The sequence below is a fragment of the Gymnodraco acuticeps genome, unplaced genomic scaffold (genome assembly GCF_902827175.1).
Source record: "Gymnodraco acuticeps unplaced genomic scaffold, fGymAcu1.1, whole genome shotgun sequence".
In the NCBI taxonomy this organism is placed as follows: Eukaryota; Metazoa; Chordata; class Actinopteri; order Perciformes; family Bathydraconidae; genus Gymnodraco; species Gymnodraco acuticeps.
Window position 1 is genome coordinate 115,001 of NW_022991941.1, and position 21,139 is coordinate 136,139.

At 40.4% G+C, this 21,139-nt stretch overlaps 2 protein-coding genes across 4 annotated transcripts in view; both read right to left on the reverse strand.

Moving 5' to 3' along the window:
- vill (villin-like) overlaps nucleotides 1–7,408 on the reverse strand; it is a 28,964-nt gene extending 21,556 nt beyond the window's left edge. For 2 of the 3 annotated variants that reach the window (XM_034200467.1, XM_034200465.1), the window contains exons 1-4: nucleotides 7,196–7,408; nucleotides 4,756–4,788; nucleotides 1,596–1,679; nucleotides 1,424–1,498 (exon numbers count right to left, since the gene is read on the reverse strand). In XM_034200467.1, the coding sequence (XP_034056358.1) occupies nucleotides 1,424–1,498; nucleotides 1,596–1,679; nucleotides 4,756–4,788; nucleotides 7,196–7,240 (237 nt within the window). In that variant the 5' untranslated portion in view covers nucleotides 7,241–7,408. The remainder of the gene's footprint in view (nucleotides 1–1,423; nucleotides 1,499–1,595; nucleotides 1,680–4,755; nucleotides 4,789–7,195) is intronic. The other variant, XM_034200466.1, reaches the window with a different exon arrangement.
- A 620-nt stretch (nucleotides 7,409–8,028) lies between these two features.
- ctdspla (CTD (carboxy-terminal domain, RNA polymerase II, polypeptide A) small phosphatase-like a) overlaps nucleotides 8,029–21,139 on the reverse strand; it is a 38,969-nt gene continuing 25,858 nt past the window's right edge. Inside the window, 6 exon segments of the mRNA XM_034200435.1 lie at nucleotides 8,029–9,054; nucleotides 12,038–12,187; nucleotides 12,189–12,224; nucleotides 12,678–12,770; nucleotides 13,799–13,855; nucleotides 18,613–18,714. Of these exon segments, the coding sequence (XP_034056326.1) occupies nucleotides 8,929–9,054; nucleotides 12,038–12,187; nucleotides 12,189–12,224; nucleotides 12,678–12,770; nucleotides 13,799–13,855; nucleotides 18,613–18,714 (564 nt within the window). The 3' untranslated portion in view covers nucleotides 8,029–8,928.

Below are 21,139 nucleotides of genomic sequence, written 5' to 3' on the forward strand. Positions count from 1 at the left end.
GTAAGAAGAGACATGAGAAGAGAGGACACATGTTGATGTAGAAGAGACATGAAGAGAGGGGACACATGCTGATGTAGAAGAGACATTGAAGAAGAGGGGACACATGTTGATGTAGAAGAGACATGAAGAAGAGGGGACACATGTCTGATGTAGAAGAGACATGAAGAAGAGGGGACACATGTTGATGAAGAAGAGACATGAAGAAGAGGGGACACATGTTGATGTAGAAGAGACATGAAGAAGAGGGGACACATGTTGATGTAGAAGAGACATGAAGAAGAGGGGACACATGTTGATGTAGAAGAGACATGAAGAAGAGGGGACACATGTTGATGTGAAGAGACATGAAGAAGAGGGGACACATGTTGATGTAGAAGAGACATGAAGAAGAGGGGACACATGTTGATGTAGAAGAGACATGAATGAAGAAGAGGGGACACATGTTGATGTAGAAGAGACATGAAGAAGAGGGGACACATGTTGATGTAGAAGAGACATGAAGAAGAGGGGACACATGTTGATGTAGAAGAGACATGAAGAAGAGGGGACACATGTTGATATAGAAGAGACATGAAGAAGAGGGGACACATGTTGATGTAGAAGAGACATGAAGAAGAGGGGACACATGTTGATGTAGAAGAGACATGGAGAAGAGGGGACACATGTTGATGTAGAAGAGACATGAAGAAGAGGGGACACATGTTGATGTAGAAGAGACATGAAGAAGAGGGGACACAGTGTTGATGTAGAAGAGACATGAAGAAGAGGGGACACCATGTTGATGTAGAAGAGACATGAAGAAGAGGGGACACATGTTGATGAAGAAGAGACATGAAGAAGAGGGGACACATGTGATGTAGAAGAGACATGAAGAAGAGGGGACACATGTTGAGTAGAAGAGACATGAAGAAGGGGGGGACACATGTTGATGTAGAAGAGACATGAAGAAGAGGGGACACATGTTGATGTAGAAGAGACATGGAGAAGAGGGGACACGTGTTGATGTAGAAGAGACATGAAGAAGAGGGGACACATGTTGATGAAGAAGAGACATGGAGAAGAGGGGACACGTGTTGATGTAGAAGAGACATGAAGAAGAGGGGACACATGTTGATGAAGAAGAGACATGAAGAAGAGGGGACACATGTTGATGTAGAAGAGACATGAAGAAGAGGGGACACATGTTGATGTAGAAGAGACATGAAGAAGAGGGGACACATGTTGATGTAGAAGAGACATGAAGAAGAGGGGACACATGTTGATGTAGAAGAGACATGAAGAAGAGGGGACACATGCTGATGTAGAAGAGACATGAAGAAGAGGGGACACATGTTGATGTAGAAGAGACATGAAGAAGTGGATTTTGCATAATAGGTGACCTTTAAATCATTTATTAGTGTTGGGAAATCAGGATTTTACTCACAAAAAGAACAATGTAACAGTCTCCCTCAAAGAAGTTACCGAAGCCTTGAGCTGGAACCGGCACCATCTGCATGTTCTGAATGAGAAAACCGATACAATTAAGGTTTACACACAAATAGGACCAGTAATATCCCCATGCACAGAAATATGACATTGTTAAAGGGCTGGCTCACATTGATGGTCCATATCTGCAGGCCAGGCTTCCTGCTGACACTTTTAAACGTGTCTTGATTGTCATCGCTCATCATTCTGCTGAACTGCAAACAAAAAAACACACATTTAAGAAAAGAAACAGGGAGGATTGCTGTTGTTTTTAACTGAGGAAATATAAATGTGTACAGGCGACGTCACCCCATTCAAAGTGAATGGGAAGCGTCTCCGTTGAAGCACCGACGCTGCCGTGTGGACGTACCGTGACGTGAATTAAAGACCTGCTTCCATTGCTGCAACAGGAACGACTAGTTCCACTATAATTAACCTGCATTGTCTCAACACACACAATGAGCTTTGTTATTCCTCTAAATGCGTGCTAATGTTTTCCAAACAAGAAATATACATTTGTACAGGTGATATATGCAATACAACAGATTTAAGGTAAGTAAGATATATAAGTAAAAGCTATAGAGAAACTTTAAACATATAATACTATATTCATTGGGTATACTATTGGGATTTTTTGCTAAATTCTTGTTCTCCAGCTCCTGGGGGAAATATTTAGGACTTTAACTGCATAATACTCGAGCTTTTTCATTTGTATAATAATGTAGACTACCCTCTGGAGCTGGCTAGGTAGCGAACAGAGTACCTCAGAGTAAATTAAAAAAATTAAGTTGGGAGTTAAGGATTTTAAAACGTTTTTGCTTTCTGCTTATAGTCACGTCCACACGGCAGCGTCGCGTTGAAGCTTGCCGGTGGGCGTGTCTCCCGTGGGCCAACAACCAATCACATTAATCTCCCGCCCTGGACACACAAGCACACGGTTTGATTGGTTAGTGTTTGTACTGGCATATGATTTGATTGGCTGGCGCTTCCGTTGACGCTTGAAAAGTTGAACTTTTCTCAACTTTCGAAGCGAGCAACGGAGGCAAAGCGACGCGACGGAACCACAACGCAGTTCGGCAAAGCGTGACGTCACCCCATTCAAAGTGAATGGGAAGCGTCTCCGTTGAAGCACGCGACGCTGCCGTGTGGACGTACCGTGATGTGAATTAAAGACCTGCTTCCATTGCTGCAACAGGAACGACTAGTTCCACTATAATTAACCTGCATTGTCTCAACACACACAATGAGCTTTGTTATTCCTCTAAATGCGTGCTAATGTTTTCCAAACAAGAAATATACATTCGTACAGGTGATATATGCAAGACAACAGATTTAAGGTAAGTAAGATATATAAGTAAAAGCTATAGAGAAACTTTTAACATATAATACTATATTCGTACTAATGGGAATAAGCCACATTTTGGTCTCCTTCCAAGGGAAATATTTTGGTCTTTAGCTGCCCAACGCTTCAATATTTTAATTTGTAAAACGTTGTCTGCCCTGTGGTGCTGGCTAGCTATACAGTTAGTTAAGGAAATAATTTGGCTCCCTTTTGTGAAATTAAACCAAAAAGATGCCCTGTGAAATGCTCAAAAAGTGTAGGATTTGCTAAAAAGTATGTGTAAGAACTTTCAACAGAAACACATATTCAATAACAAGTACTCGAAACTACTTCAACAGAAAAATATACATTTTGAATCTTTCTAATTGCTAATCCTTTCCCTCTTTTCACTGGAAACAGATGTCTCTAAGTGAGGAGTGAAGCATTTCAGATTGGATCTCACAGAGGAAACACCTCTAATCCTCCTAATGAGTGTCAGCCTGGCGCCTCAGCATGATACAAGTTATGCAATCAGCGCCTCTTGACTCAGATATGAGGAACAACAGCACTGATAAGCTAACGTCTCCATCCGAGCTGAGAATATACAGAGGGCTTGGGGGTGAAACGCTGTATGGAAACAGGCTTGTGAAATGCTACCGGCTACATATCATGAATACAAACACAGGATCCATACATGCTGTCCAAAAAGATGTGGGAGTTATTCCTAAGAGAAAGCTATAATTCATTGGCTAATATAATATTTGCTCCAAAAATAACTGAGTGGTGATTGATGGAGGTTGTGTGAGGTGATACAGGTCAGTAAGCAGGATGTTAACCACACCCTTCATTAATATTATCAAGCCTCTGGATTTCAGTGAATCAGATAAAGGGTGACACAGAGGTGACACATTTTATAATGTGATAGGGCTTGGCATACTACGATATCCCACTTAATATAAGAGTTACAGTTTTAAAGCAAGATTATGTCGCATTAACAGCAACAATTATGTAACAGCAGAGGCTAAGTCTCTACTACAACACATAAAATGTTTATTACTACACTTAATCCGGTTCAAATTGATAAAATTAGATTTGAAATGATAATGGGAGTTGCTCATTGACCGGCACAAATATCTGGTGACCATTTCCTTTTGTTCTCTGGAGGAGGACACACCCATGACTTCTCTACACGGAGGGGAAATGTACTCCTTATATACCCAGTATTTAAAAGAAAATCTAAAATGGGCTAAAAATTGACAAACTACAACACTTGGAAGTGATTTTTAAGCGATTAAAACACAATAATATCATATTCTATAATAAGATACTACTTTGAAAAGAGCCATTATGCATAATTAGGTACTTAGTTATGACTTGTAGCTGATAATACTTAATAATTTACGACTTTTAATTGTAATGGAGTATTTTAAGACCAAAGGATGTATACTTTTACTTAACTAGAGGATACTTCCAACTCTGTCCACACATTAAAACAAATCTGTACACATAAAATACTTAATATTCAAAGCAAACATACTATAAATACTGACTTTTATTACTTAGTTTACTATCTCAATGTTATAATATGTTCATTTTGACATCTCGGTGTTCCCTTAATTGATTTATTTCAATTAACCAACTCACTTTCTTGACTGAACAGCTGTTTATGCTAGTTGTTCAATATTTCGTCTGTGGCTTCTCCCTTGTGTTGTGAATGAAAAGCATCCATTGTGCTGTGCAACATGATCCAGATCAACATACTGTATATGAAAGATGAAATGAAGACCAGCTTCCATTACTGCGACAAGAAAGACTGGTTCCTCTTCAATTAACCGTGTGTATTCACTCAACACAATGAGCTTTGTTATTCCTCTAAATGTGTGCTAATGTCATGATGTAGGGTTTAAAAAACACTGCTAAAGGCCCGTTTTAAAGATATTATCTCAACAAAAAATGGGTTGGGATCTTACCTTGTGTTGCGTCTGGCAGAGTGAAGGCCTCTCCTACAAGGTTACAGGTGAATTAGTGACTTTGTGCAGTGAAGTACAGCTGGCTTCCCCCTCCGGTGTGAGAGCTGAGTGCGTGTATCACAGAGGGCTGACTCTATTTGTTTCCACACCCAGGTTAGAACACACCTGCAATTTCCTGCCTCAATATTTACAGTACAACAACCTTAAATACGCCTCTCCGTGCATCGCCCCTCCTCTAAAAAAAAAAGGTATTTCTAAAAGGAGAAACTGACTTGGGAGTAATGGATGACATGTAACAGGATTAGGTTATCAGCAGAGGTGGGAAGTAGTGGAGTACAAATACTTTGTTACTGTATTTAAGTACATTTTTCTGGTATCAGTACTTTACTCCTTTACACTTCTGAACTTTCTACTTCTTACATGTTGAACACAAATACCTGTACTTTCTACTTCTTACATGTTGAACTCAAATACCTGTACTTTCTACTTCTTACATGTTGAACCCAAATACCTGTACTTTCTACTTCTTACATGTTGAACTCAAATACCTGTACTTTCTACTTCTCACATGTTGAACTCAAATACCTGTACTTTCTACTTCTTACATGTTGAACACAAATACCTGTACTTTCTACTTCTTACATGTTGAACTCAAATACCTGTACTTTCTACTTCTTACATGTTGAACCCAAATACCTGTACTTTCTACTTCTCACATGTTGAACTCAAATACCTATACTTTCTACTTCTCACATGTTGAACCCAAATACCTGTACTTTCTACTTCTTACATGTTGAACACAAATACCTGTACTTTCTACTTCTTACATGTTGAACACAAATACCTGTACTTTCTACTTCTTACATGTTGAACACAAATACCTGTACTTTCTACTTCTTACATGTTGAACTCAAATACCTGTACTTTCTACTTCTTACATGTTGAACCCAAATACCTGTACTTTCTACTTCTTACATGTTGAACACAAATACCTGTACTTTCTACTTCTTACATGTTGAACCCAAATACCTGTACTTTCTACTTCTTACATGTTGAACACAAATACCTGTACTTTCTACTTCTTACATGTTGAACCCAAATACCTGTACTTTCTACTTCTTACATGTTGAACACAAATACCTGTACTTTCTACTTCTTACATGTTGAACCCAAATACCTGTACTTTCTACTTCTTACATGTTGAACTCAAATACCTGTACTTTCTACTTCTTACATGTTGAACTCAAATACCTGTACTTTCTACTTCTTACATGTTGAACTCAAATACCTGTACTTTCTACTTCTCTCATTCTCCAAACAGCTGGTTCCTTTAGTCTGAATGTGTGTTTGATGCGTGATCATTATTATTTAGAGTCATTGCGTGCCTATTGATTTGAACACGATCCGTGTATCCATCATTTCCTGGTCTTCTCTAAAGAAGAGGGACCAATGGAAACGTTGTCATGTTGCCGTTGTTCAGCATGGAAACATTCATTAGCTAACAATGACATTATTGTTCTATTGATATAAAGGGAGGTCAGGTACTCTTTAAAACAGCTGCTAGTTATGGGTACTTTTTACTGAAGTACATTTCAAAGTTTACTTTTGCTTGAGTTAAGAAGTTTAGTCAGTACTTCTACTTTTAACTTAATACACTTCTACGTGTATTTTTAAACACGAGTATCTGTACTTCTACTTGAGTAAAGGATGTGTGCACTTTAACATCTCTGGTTATCAGGATACAAAAAAAAGTGTATTCTCTTAGAGGTCATAAAATAAATCAGATTACTGTCACGTTTTATAAAATGTTGGATTACTAGCAGGATGAATGGAGAAGGACTCAAGCCTCTCTCTTCTGACTGTGTTGTAGTCACATAGTAACTGTGATTACGTCCCTCTCAGCTCAGTGTGCATATCAGGAGCCGCTTGACAGCAATTATGTATTTCACAACGGTTACAACGAGCAGATGGGGGAATTGGACTCAAGCATCTCCTTGTGCTGTTGGAAAGGCATCAGAGGCTTTCTGTGGATAAGTCTCTCCCTCTCACACGGTCACTGGAGGAGCAACGCTGGATCTTATTGAAGGTTTTGTTCAGGGATTTGATCTCCGAACAGACGAGGCATCGGCAGCTTTTGTTTTTCAATATGTTTGCTGAAAGTGGGGTTGTGTTAACGCGCTGTATCCAAAGTGATGTGTAGAATTGGACGTGAAGAAGAGTGTTTGCAGAGTGTGGAAGTGTAGTCAAACACTAGGTAAAGACAAATGCATTGTGGGTTGGTTGCTTTTACAGAGAAGGATAACCTTGAAACAAACAGATACAAAAATGTCTTCTTCTGTTGCAGTAAGCGTCATGGATGATTAGTATACACAAATCTCTACCAAGGAATCTAGAAAAACAATCAGATTGTTACGTAACTGCTGGTTAAAGTTTCTCTTACCTTCGACCACGGCTTTTCATTTTTAGATCCAAACCTGGGCTCCATTATGACAATATGATCATTTCAACGACGTGGTGAACTTTAGTCCCCACATATCTGGGGAAAAGAGAAATAAAACCTCCACAGGAGAAGGAGTAGGACAAGGCTCTGTAATGCCTAATCCACTGCTGCAGTTAAAGTCGCTGCGACGTAAGCGGAAGCTAAAAGTTCACATCAAGATATCACATGCTGCTTAGCGCCTCTGGTTGCTCATTAACCAGTTCATATTCATACAATAAACACATCTGCAGATCATTGCAGACAAAGAAGCTCGACCCTTTGTTGAAGTAGTGTCTTCTTGATTAAAAGGCCTTAAATGCACCATGTATAATAAAACACATTGAACTTAACAATGCAAGTTAGCCGTTCTGTAGCATCTGTTGAATTGTTTTACATTACAGTACATTTTCACAATTTAAAGGGGTCCTATTTGGGTTTTCCCTTTCCTGTAGTGTGTTATATAGGTTTTTGTACCCTCTATTTTCCCCTTTCAACACTGTATCTTAAATAAAAGCACCCTTAGAATCACAAAATATATTTTAAACAGAAAAGAAAAACGTCCCTTAATATTCATCTGATTTTCTAGCCACTAGGGGGCAGCAGAAACAAGCCCGTAAACACAACATTGATATATTATCTCTTTAAAATTGGTCAAAATGGTTAGAGAATAGTTTTTTTTCTTTTGTATGCATCAAGCTGGAGCTACATTCATTTCACAATTTACATTTAGTCATTATGTCGATACAACCATATAAATATTGTAACTGTAAGGTTGATAAGTCATTACACCAAACTGAGATTGTGCAAACTTGCAACTTTAATAATGTTGTACAGTACGATTTCAACAGCAGTCTTTACAATGCCCCGAACCCTCGTTTACCCCAATAAATAGAATTTAATTTATTCTAAGCTAATTCTTATATTTTCCTCAACGTTTTACATGTATTGTTGGACGGTGATGTCACAACGTTTTTTTTTTCAAGGTTAATTTTTTCAATTTACAGTCACTGTCAAGAATCAAATGACGTCATTCAGTCATAAATCACATTGAATTGTAGAAATCTTTGGTAAATTTAACAATTCAATGCCACTAAACTCAAAGAGCTCTAACAGGCTATACATTTCTCCAATTTCTTATTTTTTTCTCAAATTAAATGACAATTAACAAAGACTTATTTTCAATTCAAGATTTAGATAATACGCAATTGGAGACTTGAGTAAATACGCAGCATAAAAATGTGCACCCCATCACCTGACACAACAAAACCAGCACAGTAATGAAGGCACTTCATTCTGTAAGAGAAGATAAATCACAGTTTGAATTAAAGGTCAGACAAGAAACAACGGCCTGCATAGCACAGCTCAACACAAACACAAAAAAAGGTCACCCATCCAACAAAAACTCTTGGTTCCGTCTAATTTTTGGTAACTAAAATATTACTTGACAGGATAGTAAAACCTCCGCGATCTGATAGAAAAATTACTTTATGCATGTCTTGCTTAGAAACATATAGTATGTACATACAGTGATATCATCTTTTGTCAGTCCTGTACAAAGGATCCAGAGATGGAGAGACTCCCTACAGCGGCTGTGTCTTGATTTCAGTGGAAAGAGCGCATGAAGTCCTCAGATTCAGAGCCACAATAAGAGGAGAGTAGCCGAGGATTGAAAGTCCAGCTAGATCTGCCGTCTGCTACCTGTTCCTCACGCTCTGTAACAAACTGTAAACGTCCTCCTCCTTTGCTAAACCCTCAAACTGAGGAATCAGGTCCAGCAGCTCCGTGTCCGTCAAGTCGTCAAACCACGACTGCACTGGGACCTGCGGAGAGGAACACACATTTTATTAGTTTGAAGGGAATAAACTCAGCTGCTGCTTTATAGGTGAGGAGATGGTGCGAGTTTTGGGTACATAATTAATGAGGAAACTGCATCAAAGGCACGAAGAGTGGCAGCAGCTCCACTGAGAAACTTCCCCACAGAGGAGAGAAATCTCATAAAACTGGGAACACTGCCTGCGGCTCCGAGCTGTTCCTAAAACAACAGTTCTGAATAAAACTGACAACGACACGCAGATATAAAGTTCACCATCATTAGCTAACTTAAAAGAGGGCATATTATGCTAATTCTCATGTAGTGTCTATACTGTGACATGTTGCATGCTTAAAGGTGGGGTATGTCATTTTGAAGAAACCAGCTAGAATGCGCTAGAATTTGAAACTACACAGCTGAAAAAAAATCTGCCTCTTCCTTCAGACTTCCTCACAGAGCCCCTCCTCCAACACACACGAACGCGCACATGACCAATGAGGGCACGAGATAAGTTTGTGCACGAGATGGAAGGCTGACAGGCGGGCAGGGGCGACGTAAGGGGGTGAAAAGTTAGGACGATTCTAAGGGCCCGTGACTGACAGGGGCCCCAACATTTGTTAGAACATTAAGAAAAAATGTTTAAGTAACCTTTCATCAACAATTAACATTAATATAACGTTATATTGATAATGTACTCACTAAACTTATGATTAATTTCACTTTTTTTCTTCCAAAAGTTAATTATCCAAAGCCTCTATTTACATGTAATGGTTTGGTCCTGCCTCCAAACGCTGTGCGGCACCGCACTTTCTGGCAGAGAGTGAGAGCATGTGAGGAGGGATGCTAGTACTTACGTGTGTGCCATGTCTCAACGACTAACATAGTCAGGCTTTCAAGAAAGAAAAGAAAAGAGAGAGAGACAAGAGAGAGGGACTAAAGGGCGACAGTATGTCACCCAGTTTTTCAAGAGAAAAGGTGGGTGTGGTCCATGATTTGTGGAAATTAGTCTGTTAGCTAAGCGTAGTCCATTGTAAATAATAATTGTAATGTTTTGCTGACATTAAGTACTGTTAATATCTTCACAGAAAATGCTGAGGTTTTTCATTTCACTCCTCTTTTAGCTGACAATTAATAAATGCAGGTACATTTTTAGCAGCTATTCATACTAAATCAGTTGTCCCTCCCCCTGGTGCCAGGACCAACAGATCCATATTTAGGCTCAGCAGCCCTGTCCCCCCATAATGCTTTGCAGTCTTGCCATGCTGTCCATTGAAAGCCAGTTGGCTAGAAAGCTGGACTTCAAGGATTTGATCATTGACTTTGCCTGTAATGGCGCGTTTCCACTGCAGCGGGTAGCCCCGTTTAAGCGTCCTTAACCGTCCTCAAGCGGCCAGGCCGGTTTTTGGTGGCGTTTCCATATAGCCTAGTACCGGCCAGCGGGTGCTTTTTCCCTCTTTTTCCGGCCCCATAAAATCATGGTTCTATCAGACCAGGGCCAGGGCTGAACTAGTGACGTCAACACTCTCGACTGCTGATTGGTCAGAGAGAATCGTCACAAGATCGCGCGCGAGTTCATCCCTAGCGTCGCATATATATCTAGAAGCAAGCTTGCAGCATTTTTATACACAGCATTTTGTAAACGGAGGAGCTACAAAAATGGCTACTTCTAAGAAAAGCACACCGTGGTCGACCGAGGAGGTGACGACGTTCCTACTTCTCATTGGGGATAATCAAATCCAGCGGGAGCTCGACGGAACAACTCGAAATGTGAACAAAAACAAAGCCGATCGCCCCGCCTACACTGCGTTGCTAGCACAGGTCCTAAACTGTAATGGAAATGCGCCACGGCCTGGGCCGGCCAGCGAGGCAGCCCGAGGCCAGAGCGAGGACGCTTAGGGACGCTTAAACGGGGCTACCCCGCTGCAGTGGAAACGCGCCATAAGAAGGCTAGGCGCTGGGCTCTTGGTGAGTAAGGCTGAGCCTGGGCTCGTAATAACTGTTAAAGGGCAAGGCTATGGTAACGATATTGGAGGATCACTACACACAAGATGCATGATGAGAAAAAGACTGAGAACAGGTAATAGGCTCTGATTTAGCGCCACCATCAGGCCTTTTCACTTCCATTTCCGTTTTGTTGTCCGTTTACACTTTAATACCCACTTGTTTTGTAGTTGGTATATTTAATTAAAAAATCTGCTGCTTATGTTATTTTTTTTGTTTTAGCATTTTATAAATGATAATATTGGTGTTAATGTTCACTTTATTTTCATTTAAGAGGTCATGTATATATTTAAGTTAGATTTATTTAGATTTATGAATGTTCCATTCAAAAATGTGATTAAAAAGGCATGTACTCCATAAAAGATGACTATTGAGGTCTATTGTCAGGAATGTTAGTGTTATATCAAATAGTGAATTCCACTGCAGCAGAATGTGCAGTCTGCACAGTGTTATATGTTCACCGCTCAGAGTTATTTAAAGCATAAATGAGTCGGTTGGGTTCTGGAGGTGTGGTTACAGCATTGTGCTTGGTTGGCGTGGCCTGGGCCTGGTGGTGGAGCCCAATGTGATATCTTCATGGGGCCCAAAATCCCTGGCGGCGCCCCTGCAGGCAGGGATTTACAGCGCTACGGCTTCCACAGATTACATTTTTGTATGTATTTATTGTCAAAGCATTTGATATATTCATTGCTATCGGGATGTTAAGAGCATTCCATGGAATATGACAAAAAGTGTTTCTGAAATAAATTACATACCCCACCTTTAAATGTTCAAAAATCTCTTTCTTTTAGCTGCAGCACCTCTTTTCACCCTCTGTCTGAAACCAGAGCCCAGTCTGCTCTGATTGTCTCTGTTGTGATTGGTCAACCGCTTAGAGATGTCCCGCCCCTTAGCCAATCACGTGCAATGTGTTGGAGCGTTGGCAATAGAAGCGAGAGTGTTACACAGTGATGTCACTATGCTCCAGAAGTAACCACAGGAGTTTCACTCACTGCGTTCTCAGGGTGGAAGATGTAGGAGGCAGGTGAGTTGTCTACGATGATGACTTTGCTGATCTCTCGGCCCAGCCGGCTGAGGTCTTTGACGTAGTTTCCTCTGTGGAAAACACAGGATTCCCTGAAGAGCCGGGCGCGAAACACCCCCCCACTGATCCAGGAGGTCCGCCACAGGGTCAGCGTACTGACAGGAGAACATCAGGTTAATATGATCTGTGTAAATCTCTTCGTCATCTTAAGTGTCAAACAAACGAACTGTTAGAGCCAGTATTTAGTTCGTATAAGAAAGGCCACCTAATTGTGACGTCTGTAGTCAACACACTATAAAAGACTACAATTCGCACGGCGCCTCCTCGAAAGTGACAGTGGTGGGCAACCTGTCAGAAAGACGCCGTCGAGGTACAGTTTTTAACCGTTCAATTACCCGTTAAGTTATATAAGCCTTATTTTCTTTGTTGCATGTGTAAACGTTTGTTATTTTATTTTGAGCAAACACATCGCATAACATCATCTAAAAACCATCGGAGGCCAAGCAACTCTTTTAAGTAATATAAAGGAAATAAAACAATTTTAAAATGTCTGTTTAAGGCGTCTAGTGGCTTGATAGAAAAACAAGGAAGGAAGCCACGACACGAACCTTGGCTAAGCTCGCTGTGAAGAGGACGCATTCAAAGAGATCCCCCATCTTCTGGAGGAACTCGTCCACGTGCGGCCTCTTCAGCACGTACACCTGGAACAGAGACACAAATGAACACAACACTAACACAACTGTTGATTACCGAGAACAATCACATGTCAGGAAAGATTACCCAATCAGTCTCACCCGAGTGCTCATGAACTGATTCCCAGTATACTTAATGGGAAAAGCTGTTATTTATGGTTTATAATACTTTTTTGAACTAATTACATTCCATGTTTCGACCCTTATGAAGTTAAAAATGTTGGCAGTCTAACAGAGTTTCCTCAACACAATAAAGCATAATTTACATTAATAATAAGAATGGAAACAGAGCTAGGCTTTGGGACAGCGGGGTATGCTAGCAACAAGTTATGATTACAGCCCTTACTCAATTCTGATTGGTCAATTCGGACATTCCAGAGGTTGTCACTTTTCGCTAACAGACCGTTGCTAGGGAGAACAGCTCGTTGCTAAGGGAGAACAGACTGTTGCTAAGGGGAATAAAGGAACTGTGTGCAGTCATATCCACAGCAAAAAGTCCTGTAAATGTATAGACTTTGAAAGTGAGATACATGCAAGAATCTGACCGGCATGAAACAATACCAAACCACACACACATTTATACTCGATCATATCTGCTGCTTCTGCTCGTCTTCGTCCTCTTCAGTGGGTCTCAAGCGGTTAGCTGCTGCCCCCAAGTGCAAGTAATCAAGAATAGGCCAAAACAGATAGAGAAAGCCTATCCTGGATTACTTGAACCCGGTCACAGCTACAGTCCAGACGCAGGAAATACACCTTAAAACAGGAAACCAACATGTCTGCAGGTGCATCAGTTTCTTCTTTACTGACATGCATCTGTCTGTACAGCGAGCAAAGACACAGAGAATACATTTAATACATTTAGAGAGGAGTGTTGAGCTGTCCCAATTCTTCTTTCTTAGCGGTTAGATAAGAGAGAATAATAAAATAGTAAAGGGAATCAAATGGAGCCACAGCTTCCAGGGGAGATCTTGCAAAGTAATACATGTTGTTTTATTTAGGTCCACTTCTGGGAGTCCTTCCTATCTGAGCAGCATTACCTGATGAACGGTGCCATCAATCTCCACCGGGACGATGAAGTCGGCATTGCTGATGGGCTGCGGGAAGACAAGACAAGGAGAAAGGACTCAAACATTGTCTAAATAGCACAATTTGCCAGGGAAACCGCTAAGATTCAAGATTCAAAGGTGTTATTGTCATATGCACAAAGCTACAGTGTAGAAATGGCAATGAAATGCTTCTGACCTGAGCTCCTGCAACAATGCAACATATATAATAAAATACAAAATGAAAAGTAGTGCAAAAAGTCTATATAGAGAGGCGAAGTCCATCCCTTTCCGGGGAGCTCCATGGGACCTTATTTCGGAAAAGTTATGCATTGAATTCAATGGGGAGAGAAAAATTATCTTTCGATCCCGTTTGAATTGTGCCACGAATTACACATATGATGTTTGTCAATTTAAAAGATCATTTTGATTGATTGATTGATTGATACATTTATTTCGAACAAGTAAAATAAATAATTACAAAAACCAAACAAATGTTGCAGTGCATAGTCATGTAAGAGAAATCAAAACAAAAAATGACATTTACAACAACAACAACAACAGCATTAGCAACATAAAAATTCATTTTGCAAGTAAAAAAATAAATAATTGGTCGTAATACTGTGAAGCAACACTTTTGTTTGTGTGAAACCGCTCAATGAACTACATCTCCCGTCTCGCACCACACACCAAGACGGCGTCACGTTGAAACATTTCACTTCTTTCTTTCAGAATGAGGCGGAAAGTATTAAAAGAGGAGAAAATCACTCCAAGTCTGGGCACGTTGAGAGCTGTGCATACACACAAGGGGAGTTAGTCGGTTCCGTGAGAGCCAGCATGCGGCACCGGGACTCTGGGATTTGTAGTCTTTCTAGTTGCGTATTTTTCATAGTCTTATATTTCAACAGTTTTACGACAAACTGTGACTTTTTTGACACGGAAATTATCTTTTAAGATTGACAAACATCATATGTGTAATTCGTGGCACAATTCAAACGGGGTCGAAAGATAATCTTTCTCTCTCCATTGACTTCAATATATAATTTTTCAGAAATAAGGTCCCATGGGTCGGAAGTAGATGCGCGGGACTTCGCCTCTCTATAGAATATGAAATGTACAAGAACAGAATATGAAATTAAATAATGTAAATTAAGACGAAATTAAAGACGGTTTATTGCGGTGATTATATGAATTGGCAGATTGCAGATGACAACAGCTAAACCGCATGCCCACATTTCTGATAAAAGACGTATAGAGAAAGGTGAAATACTCTGGGAAGGTTTTACATAATGTGCTTTCCTTTGTTGTTGAATAGAAACCAGAAGAGACTCCGTGGAGGAACCTGAGCGCGATGACAGACGTGAACACGAACAGAGTGCCGACTTGTGTCATCTTTAAAAACCAGAAAAGGGGAGAGGAGAGGTGCGAGAGGTGGAGGAGGGAGATGGATGCCGGAGGGCTGTGGGCGGATGGAAGTGGAGGGCGTAAAGACAAGGATGAAAGGAAAAGGTGGGAGGCACGCCGGTGTCAAATCCAGAAGAGAGAGGGAGAGATGTGACAGGAAGCTCAGAAACATGTGTTTTAGAAGCTGCTCTCACCTGTTTGGATCGTTTTTAGCACACAAAACAAGCAGAGGATTTTCTAGAAGTATAATTTAATGAAATGAATATACTATAATTAATCCACGGATAAGAAGAATATATTTTACTCATTTACAATCCTGCTTTAAAAACTCTAAAGCTAAATTGCACGGTGAATATTTTTCAACCTCGCCCTCACAAAAAGCTTTATTATTTTCAGATAAAACCAAATGTTTGGACAATATGAGCATACAACTACTACTAGGCCTACTACTACTAAATCAACTTTAGCGACAACTTTATTGAACGGTGGGGTAGGTAAGTTTCAGAAACCGGCTCGAGATACACTTTGTTATATTCCATGGAATACTCTTTAACGTCCCGATAGCAATGAATATCTGAAATGCTTTGACAAAAAATCCATAACAAAATGTCATCTGTGGAAGCCATGGTGCTGTAAAAAGCACGACCAATGATCTGAGCCGGCCCGGCTAAAGTAACTGGATGGCCTACCTGCCTGTCAGCCTTCCATCTGTGCACAAACTTATCTCGTGCCCTCATTGGTCATGTGCGCGTTCGTGTGTGTTGGAGGAGGAGCTCTGTAAGGAAGTGGCACATTTGTTCCGGCTGTGTATTTTCAAATTCTAGCGCACTCGAGCTGGTTTCTCCAAAATGACCTACCCCACCTTTAAAATGTATAATCATTGAGATGTCGGAGCCTCTGGATTATTTTTACAATTACGAAAAACGGGTCAGAAATAGTCAGTAAATTAGCTAACTAACTAATTTGGCTTTAGTTAGACTTAACTAGCTGGAGTCTAGTTACTAAAATAAATATCTTCTGCCTGTATTTATAATTCCTGACAATACACACTTTTAATGCAATGAAAATGTATATATAAGATGTTTGGTGTAGTTATGACGTTTACTCATCCACGGCATATTTCACATTTTTATTCATGTAATTATTTAAATTGTGTTCATCTATTTAATCTATTTTGCCTGGACATTTATAAGGTTGTCTATACTATCTCTATATTTTTCATTGTTATGTTAGTTTGCACAGACAGCTAATGTCCCTTTTTGTTGTTGTTTTTAAATCACGTGGGTTTGCTATCCTGGCTCCAAAATGGTGGAATGAGCTCCCCATTGACATCAGGACAGCAGAAAGCCTGCACATCTACCAGACTGAAAACTCATCTCTTTCGACTCCACTTCGAGCGATAGAATTACTAACAAAGAACTGCTAACAGAGCACTTATATACTAATAAAGGACTGGCTTATCTAAAGCCAGTAGAGTAGCACTTGTTTGGCTCTATGAAACCTGATGTACTTATAGGATTCTGTTTTCTTCAAGGTTGTGTCTTCCTGGTCGAATGCACTTATTGTAAGTCACTTTGGATAAAAGCGTCAGCTAAATGCAATGTAAATCAGACCATGTGTCATCACAGAATAATGAGGCTATTTCAGGTGATTCAGAAGGAATTAAACTTGAATACATTTAAGCGTGGCCTTTTTAAAGTTAATTCTAAACCTGCTGTGATTGAATATAACCCTTCCCACATGCCTTATGGTTGTGCTGTATGTGTGAATATAATGCATTAAAGCTACAGTTCAGTGCTGCCCAGCAGAGCGGGTGTTTGCTGTAAGAACACACACACTTTGACCCGACACTCATCAGCTGTTTCATCTGTTTCATATCACATTTCTGGATACAGTGGAACAATGGTTTTACTGTACAACAGATGTTTTGGTGATGCAAGAGTGAGTCAACGCAGAATCAGAGATCTCATACAGATGTTTACGCGATGACGAGTGCTTCAATGGATTTGTTTGGAAGAAAATCAGTCGTGTTTAATGCTCACAGCAGAAAACATAAAGCCTTAAGCCTCTTGAGACATTTTGTAACATTGCTTCAGCGGTTGGACGAGTGTGAAATAAATGTCCCTTCCTTTTATTATAATCATATACTGTATATCCAGCCATTTTCACACATCCAACACACACTGCATCTAATCCAGAAGCAGGCCAAGGGATTATCTTTTCATCCATAGCATACTGGATAAAGCATATGTGATGTGTTATGTAACATCTCATTTTTAGTCTACATCCATCTGTGCACTATGACATATCCCCTGTCAGTTCTGCTTCTTTCTCCGCACTCATGGTCTTATCTGAGATGTCGTTTTTTGGATTCTTTTGTTCATAATTACATCTAGAAATAAACAATCTACAGGAAATCCTGCAGGCGTTTGAATGGAAACTGAAAAGGCGAACGTGCTTGTCGCTTCCGTTTCCCTCTCTCTCTCGCCTGAATCCATTTCCTACTGATCTCTGAGCTAAATGCATTTTGACTGGCTAAATATATAGTGTGCAACCAAGTTTCATCAAAAAGGATAAAAAAGGCGGTTTCTGTGTGAGTTTCTGACTTGTTTTGTCAGGGGAAGGAAAATAAAAAGCCTTCAGATTATCAGAACCAGGACTTCTGCGAAATTCATCCCGCAGTCATTCAAGGCAACAGTGTGGGACACACCCGTGTATGTGTGTGTGTGTGTGTGGCTTTGTACTGCTGACGTGTGACTGTAATGGGTGGGTCCAGTGCAGTGTGTGTAGAATGTTCTCTTCCTTTTACTTTCCACAGCAAATGAATTCCCAGTCATGTGCAGATTCTCTGCAGTTATTTCAATAAACAAATAGTTTCCCTTCACTACTCGGTAAAACTAGTGCTCACACACTTCAGCTTCACCTTGAGCTGCTGTAGCACACCTCTCATGCTGAGGACAAAGAGACACACACACACAAACACACACAGGATCAGCTGGTGGTGAGGCAGAGCTGAAGTGGGTCACCAGGTGTGTCAGCAGAGGAGTAAATATGGCTCTATAATTTTTCACCTGTCTTATAAATATCAGGAATCCTGCTAAAAATGGTCCTGCTATTCTTTAAACCTAGCTTTTCTAATACTGAACGTACAGTGTCTTCACCGTTGCAATAATGTGCTTACCGACATCTTTCCTGTGTGTACTTCAGTGATGCTAGACCTCATGCTAATTGTTGCGATGTCACCGCACCCACATTTACAGCAAAGGATGGCATCTCCGGGATTTATTTCTGTATAATCCTATTATCCCTCTCAGGGTGTGGAATAACAGCACGACACGACTAAAACCACGAGAGCCTGTTAACTCAAAGTGTGTGTTTATGTGTGTGTGTGAGTGGTGAAATACCTTGAAGGAGCTGTGGACCAGGGTCTCATCGAGGTCGATCACCACACAGTTTTTGCCGTAGTCAGCTTTACTGACCTCCGGCAGCAGGGGCTTGGCTGGAGGCTGCAGACACACACACACACACAGGTTTTAATATAGTGTGTAAACAGAGGTTCATTAGCGGGAACATATTGCAAATTACGCTCACACACACACTCCTACTGAGGGTGTGATGATGGCTCAGTGTGGGAGATGCCTCGGGGGAATCACTTAATAAACATTTAACAGAATAAATTAGCTATAGAAAGGGGGCGAGGTATTTGTTTATCTACAAGAATCTATCCACAAATTATAATGACTTTATCAGTAAAGCATTTGTTGTTCAAAATGCCAGATCATTCATAAGTTGTGAATTATGATTAAGGCCACTCGAGGTGGGTCAAATCTACAAAAGCTGACTACAGGGACGACGAACACCATGCAGTTAGATAGATAATAGATATATAGATAGATAGATAGGTACTTTATTGTAATAGTCCTGCATTAACAGTCTGCTCATCAATCATTAAAGGTGGGGTAGGTAAGTTTGAGAAACCGGCTCGAGATACACTTTTTGTTATATTCCATGGAATGCTCTTAACATCCTAAGTGTTTTGACAAAAAATCCATTAAAAAATTTCATCTGTAGAACCCGTAGTACTGTAAAAAGCACGACCAATCATTTTAGCCGGCCCGGCTAAAGTAACTGGATGGCCTACCTGCCTGTCAGCCTTCCATCTGTGCACAAACGTATCTCGTGCCCTCATTGGTCATGTGCACGTTCGTGTGTGTTGGAGGAGGGGCTCTGTAAGGAAGTGGCAGATTTCTTCCGGCTGTGTATTTTCAAATTCTAGCGCACTCGAGCTGGTTTCTCCAAAATTACCTACCCCACCTTTAAGTCTATATAATAACATCTATTACAAATGTACGCCTTCAAATTGGTTTTAAACTCACCAAAAGCCTTAAATCTAAACATATTTAACTTGAGTCACACTTGTGTCCTCTGCCAAGCAGTCTGTTACAGTGAGACAGGCAGATGGTGCTGCCATGGGGGGGGGCACACACACACACACACACCTAAATAGAGGTGAAGAGCAAGGACTCTCACCTACGCTCATTAATGTGCTGTTAGCCATTTTCTGCATGTATCTGCATTTTTGCATGGACTGTATTTATCATGTCTTATCCCGGGACTGCACACTGATGCATCATGGGAAGAATTCCCCGTGAGCAAGGTCAATGAAGGATGCCCCGTCAGGTCCGTGATGAATCTGATTTACACATGCTGGTTGAGCAGAGAGAGAATGACCGAGACCTTGACATTTTCACCGTGATAAATGAGACCTTCACCTGCAGCCAGGGGGCGCTATCCCAAAGTGATTATGCTGGAGCACCAAACCTACTGATTGGAAATCATTTAATTGATCACCTTGAAGCAGACACATTTAAAACACAGATGCTGGAAAACACCTTTGTCTACTTCGAAACCAGGACAAAAGCAAGCAATCCATATTGTATGTTTCAATGCTAGTTTATTTTGTGTGTTTTTCTAAAATTCTCATCATGAAAGAATATGGAAAACATTTCTATCCCATTTCTAAGTGTCATTGAGATTCAGGGATTATATGGGCAGTATATTAGGAATCGGAGTAATCTAATTTAACAAATAGGTGTTCATTACACCCTTACATTTTATGTTCAAGACTCTTTAACATACATTTGACCTGGGATTTAGCTCTGTATTTAATATGGGGATTTAATTTGAGGATATAGATGAATGCTAAGCAGGGAAGGAGTGTCTATATTTCTGTTTTTGGTGCTATTCGACGTGGTATTGATGATATTTTTGCAGTGAGACAACAAAACAACAGCGACAGAGATGTCTTGTTTGTCCGCTTCTGTGTTGTTTTTAACCCTCTGTTATAATAAACACACAGACGTGTTTTTTTCCATGGCTGTTCGAGGTATTTGAGTCTCCTCAGTCCTCTGACCCTGAACACTAAGAGCAGACCTCCTCGCCACATGCACTTCCTGTCTGCTGGGAGGTGTAGTTTAAAGCTTGGCTGCGATGCGGCATACTGAGAGTGTGAATATCCTAAATTACAGTGAACCACAGGCAACCGCGCAGATTCCAAAACAGCTAAATGAATCGCAGCTTCAGCACAAACAAAGAGAGAAAATAACCGATAGAGTACAAATCATTGGAGCCGCCCTTCTGATGGACAGACAGGACTTCATTTAGTGCATAATCACAATGTAATACTTCATTTAATCAAGTGTTTTTAGAGCCGTTCTGCAGCGGTTAATGAATTTAATCTAATAAGGAAACAAATCAATGTTCTGTTCCAGGGAGAAATGACCACAAACACAAAGGCACAGATACATCATATGATAATAAATGGGTTTTGATTGCTGCAGAAAGATGGCACAAAGAGAAATCACCATTGTGCCAACACCACATGCTGCTACACATGATGAAGCACAGCGAGATGAAGAAGAACGAAAGATA